This window comes from Morone saxatilis, unplaced genomic scaffold (genome assembly GCF_004916995.1).
Source record: "Morone saxatilis isolate NCDOM2014 unplaced genomic scaffold, NCSU_SB_2.0 Contig21, whole genome shotgun sequence".
In the NCBI taxonomy this organism is placed as follows: Eukaryota; Metazoa; Chordata; class Actinopteri; family Moronidae; genus Morone; species Morone saxatilis.
This window is the reverse complement of record NW_023339774.1, coordinates 411896-417289: the sequence shown is the minus strand read 5'-3', so window position 1 is coordinate 417289 and position 5394 is coordinate 411896. Positions and strand designations below refer to the sequence as shown.

Sequence of the window (5394 nt, the reverse complement as noted above, 5' to 3'; positions counted from 1 at the left end):
AAATTAAACCACCCAGTTAAAAACCCCAGTTTTTATTGTGAAGGATTGTTTTAGAAGAATAATTTTTTCAATGTTATTTTTTGTGTTAAGATTGACCCCATGGTAATTGCACTTGTTTATAAAGAGGGAAACAAAAAAACAATTACAAAGAGTTGTAAAAAAAAGGAAAGCACTTCTAAAGATTGTCTTGTTTCCTAAAAGCCTACTTTTAAAAAATTTGTGGGAAGGTTGGTTTGCCCTTCCTGAAAACCACAAACTGAAGGGCTGTTTCCACAGGAGAGGAGCTTGGTTAAACATGAAAGCGCTTTTCGGGGCTGCCTGTTCTTACTTTTGGATATAGGGAAAACCAACAAGTAAAAGCCCTTGCATTTTTAACGAGAACGTAGTTGGTTCTTAGGAGGTCGGTAATAATATGGTACTATGAGCTCTTCAAGATAAGAAGGGGCCTGACCATGAAGAGCTTTATAGGTGAGGAGGAGGATTTAAAATTCTATGTTTGAGCTTTTGCCGGGCCACGTGTTATCATTACAGCTGTCTGTAGTCCTTTGTTCCTTCTCCTCTGAATGTCTGGGAGCATGGAGTCCCAAAATAGGCCAAATTGCCATTTTAAGGTAATTTCTAAGCCAGTATTTTAAACCCAGGAGTAGAGTTGAACATTAGCTCTAGATAGGACCTTTTGCGAGTTTTGTGGCCACCGTAGTTTTTCCTACTCAACTGGAGGGCAGAGCTGTAATTAGTTGGTTGCAATTTGCAACTACACCACTAGATGCCACTACATACAAAAACATACTGGTTCTTAAATATCAAATCCTACTGAGTCTGAGCTAAATCAATATGAAACCTCAATATGAATTCATTACAACAGTACAAATCAATCCATAATCTCTGTATCAGGTTGTGAACCATGTATCTAGATCTGTTTTGAATCGTCAATCAGGGAGATGTACCTACCCTGGGAATACATTACTTTTTGTTTTCTTTGTTCGAACTTGACACTAACATCTAAAACCCCTCTTAATGTCTGTTACTCCACAGATTCCCTCAACTGAAGTGAACTGATCCAGTGCTGCAGTTGCTATTGCTGCATACAAGCATTATGGTGTTCAGTTAAAGACCTTTGAGCATATTGACAGTAGCCAACAGTGACAATATGCAATCGATCAAGCAAGAGGTGGACTCCAGTGAGTCCTACAGTAGAGAGGATGCCCTGGTCTTGGCTGTGGCCTTACAAGGGGCTAACAGAGACCTGATAGGCCACAAAACCTCTGCAGTTCCGTTCAAGTCTAAAACTACCTGCCGCAGAAAAAGGGAATTTATCCCAGAGGAGAAGAAAGACAACCTTTACTGGGAGAGGCGTCGCAAAAACAATGAGGCGGCCAAACGCTCCAGAGAGAAGCGGCGCATAAATGACATGGTGCTTGAGAACAAGCTGATGGCCCTCGGAGAGGAAAATGCCTCCCTCAAGGCTGAGTTGTTATCATTGAAGCTGAAGTTTGGTCTAGTGAGCTCGGCAGCGTATGCCCAAGAAGTCCAGAAGTTATGCAGTTCCACCGCTGTCAACCTCTACCAGGAGTTTGTTCCACCCAGTGCTGGCCAAGGTTCCAGCAGGGACTTAGAGCCTCTTCATCTGCGCAGCAGCTGCATATCAGTCATCAAGCATTCACCTCACTTGCCCGAGACATGTAGTTCAACTCAGGCTAGCTTTAGTATCTGCACGACTGCAGAGGTCAAGCAAGAACCAGCAGAGAATGGCAGCTATGCACAGGAGAGGAGTAGTCCCTATGAACTATATAGAAACTACATGGCCAGCTCTTTGTCTGGAGTCTACCCCCAACCTGCTTCATTCCTGCAGATCACCAGGTCATCCAGTAACTCCCCCAGGAGCTCAGATGACAGTGTTGTTAGCAAATCATCAGATGGTGAGGATGAGCAGCAGGTCCCCAAAGGGTTGACACCATCTGTAGCTGATCCAAGAAGTGTCATTGTCTCCACACACAAAGTGCCAGATGCCAGTTCTTCAGCTTTGCCCCATAAACTGCGGATCAAGGCCAGAACCGTCCAAATCAAAGTGGAGGCCATCGACACTGATTACGAGTCTTCAGGAAAGTCCTCCTCGCCCGTGAGCATTTCAGAGGGAGGTTGCTACCAGACCACTCAGGACTCTTTAGAGTACACCCAGTCTTCCCCGTACCCTTTGTCATTACAGGTCACCAACATGCAAGACTGGACCCACCGGTCTGAGCAGTGGCATAAAAGTGGCACAGAGACACTGCAGAATGGTTGCAAGAGAAGCAGGCTGACCCCAAGCCCTGTCTCAAACAAAACCATTGTGGATGTAAAGAAACCGTCCTATGCACACTCAGATACTAAGGACCTGTATCTGAAAGAGGGCCTTGCTGACCTGTCTGCAGAAGTGTCTTCTCTGAAAAGACTGATCAAAACACAGAAAGGGTCTGTGATAGAGTCAACCAAAAGCACCGCTGATCATCATGAGTCATTATCGAAAGGATGTTCTTCTGAATGACCTTAGTGTGTTTTGCATTTCCACTGTATTTGCTGTTGCACTGTGTGGTTTATATTAGTTATTACAATGTTTCAATTACTGTACATTTTCAAATAAAGTGTGCTCCAATAATAACTGTTGGAACAAAGGCTGTTTGCTAAAGTAAGCTAATTAAGAAATGTTGCGGAGGGGTGGAATTACCTGTACTGTAATGGTAAATTTAATATATTGTACAATACCACAGCACTAATTCCATCAGTACAAAAACACTGTCATGTCATTCTCATCATTTCTATTTGCTTCCACTTCAATTAAACTGTTTTTAATGTGAATTATCTGCTGGAAATGTTGAGTTTCATTGACAGTAGGAATGAGCGAGTACACTATTATCTGTTAACTGACAAATTATTATGGGTGGGGCTTAAACCAGACATGGGCGGGACTAACCATAAATTAATTTAAGGCTGAAATTGCTATATTAATTAGAACTCTCAGAGTTGAGCTTCAGAGCAATGTTTTTGATCAATAGTAAGAGTACTTACAGAAGAAGCTTTTTTAATAAAAGTTGCTATATGTATTGTTTATTAGAAAATGGATATTGGATTATTGACACATTTTACTCTGATGATATTTAATAAAAAAAGATACATTAAACCTGTAACTTTCAAACCTAATTAAGAGTAGCTTGATCAGGGATAAAAAAAAAATGAAGAAGTAAATGAAACATGAATTCATTGGTGTTTGAAAACAGTATTTCTGGTGTATAACACGACTCTCTTGTACTGATGAAGTTAGTGCTGACATTATACTTACTCATCTTGCTAAGATGTACTTATATTGATGTTCAGTATAATGTGCCTCCATGTAAAGATAATTAACAGCAAATTAAAATTGGAGCAGATGAGAAAACGGAGATCATATAAACCAAATAAATACCTGGTTCTCACTGCAGTATGGGTAGCCTAAATAAAAGTTAGCTGGGCCCTATTTGAGAATTTATAGTAAATTGTAAATCAATGATGTGCAACAGACATCATTCATGTGTAGGACTTTGTTAAGTGTGAGGCTTTTTCTTTCACCAAAATATTCATGACTGCTGTCACTGGGCACTGCCCACTAGTATACTCCTACTGTCACTGAACACTGTTCTCCTTTAATTTTGTGGAGCTGGAAAAGGCCCCAGTTCTGAACGGCTCCCTCCAGCCTGCCCTGGTGCAGCAGCTGTCACATGTTTGNNTTGGGGGGGGGGGGCGTTTGGCTGTTCTTTGCCTTAAAACTACAATCGGTAATGTTTTGAATTAATGTAGTAGGGTTGTTGTATGTTAGTGTGGTGACAGAATTACAGCAGATGGAGACGCAGTCACTTTGCTTTAAAATAATGTTCAGTAGTGGGTTTGTAATCTCATAATTACCAAGACATTTCTTAGAAAGAATTATGCAATTTGGTACTAATTATGGGAAAACTATTTTTTTAATTGGTAAACTTACAATTACTCTCTGTTGATTCTAGCCTTGTTTCATTGATTTCAAGGGGGATCCAACTGAATCTGACCCAGTGGCAGGCATTAACAATAACTACATAGAAATAGCCAATCTTTCTGCTGATGGTCTTGTTTGTTTACGTGTTATATATAAACATAACCATTAAAAACTCCTTGTAGTTTAATTTATGTTTATGTTTAACTGCTAATGTAACCTAGATATTTTAGTCAGTGCATGGCAGGTCAGTAGAACATCAGAGAAATTTAACACAAACATAATGAACAAATGGAGATTTGAAGTTTACAATAATTAATGAATAGTGAATGAATATTTACTTAAGTTTAAATGGAGCTTCTCTTTTGAGTCCTATTTTTTCTATAATTAATATCAAATTACATAATTCTTTTCAGGACACTTTCTAGGAATCATAAATTACAGACCTATAAAACAGCATTTTTGTTCTCTCTTGTCCCTGTTTACTTTGTTAATAACTTTCATCACTTCAGTAATCAATACTGTATTCCTGTACATGTTGAAATTAATGACATTGTCACTGCATTCCAGCAGTGAGCTGTAACAACTTCACAGACACCACACTGCGCTCCATCCTCTCTGCTGTAGTTTAAAAAAGCTTTTGGCTTTAACCTAAGTTTAGCATAACATTAAATAGGATCTGCTACATTCACTGGTTCACTGTTTGCCAAATAGTCATTGCTTCTCTTTATGTTTTTTAGTGGATTTTTGTTTAAGCCTTCCGGGCCGCTGGTTAAACTAAGATTGTGTGTGACACTGGATGGAAAATTGTGACTACCACGATGGAGCTGCCGATAGTGTAACTGGATTTTATAAAGCTCCGACACATTCTATTCTAAAATGTTTGCAATTCATAGAAAATGAATTTGTATTGTGGAAAGAGTCTCCAGAGACTCAGAATTACAGTTCTTGTAACTGAAACATTAAATGTTATGTAATTTAGAACTGTCATGGTGTCATTAATTTGGGTGATTACATCATACTTTGATGTAAAAATGCTTAACTTCAATCAGCCCTTGTTGATATGATGTCAAACAATGCATTTCATTTCAAAAGAACTCTGTGTCCATTTGTTTTCATAAATTGCAATATACATGATGATGGCAATAGCGTCATTTGCCCAGCAGCCTGAAGTCCAGCTACCTGTATCTGAACACTTCTCAAGATTTATTGTAATGGTGAGTTTTTGTTTACAATAAATGTGACTGAGACATGTGGTTTTTTTATGCTTTTTCCTTATCCTGGATTATGTGCAGAAAAAAATAAGTGAATAATAACTACAGTTAAAGATAGCTTTATCCAATTATTTTGGCTTCATGTCTTCAGGCAGTTATGTATGGTTCTCAAGTTCATATTTAGGGACCGAGCCAGTGACC

The 5394-nt window shown here is 39.1% G+C and overlaps 1 protein-coding gene across 1 annotated transcript in view; it reads left to right on the top strand.

Moving 5' to 3' along the window:
• Nucleotides 1–3135, top strand: part of nfil3 (nuclear factor, interleukin 3 regulated) — a 7524-nt gene extending 4389 nt beyond the window's left edge. Inside the window, exon 2 of the mRNA XM_035667566.1 lies at nt 1036–3135. Within this exon, the coding sequence (XP_035523459.1) occupies nt 1151–2524 (1374 nt within the window). The 5' untranslated portion in view covers nt 1036–1150 and the 3' untranslated portion in view covers nt 2525–3135. The remainder of the gene's footprint in view (nt 1–1035) is intronic.
• The last annotated feature ends 2259 nt before the right edge of the window (nt 3136–5394 follow it).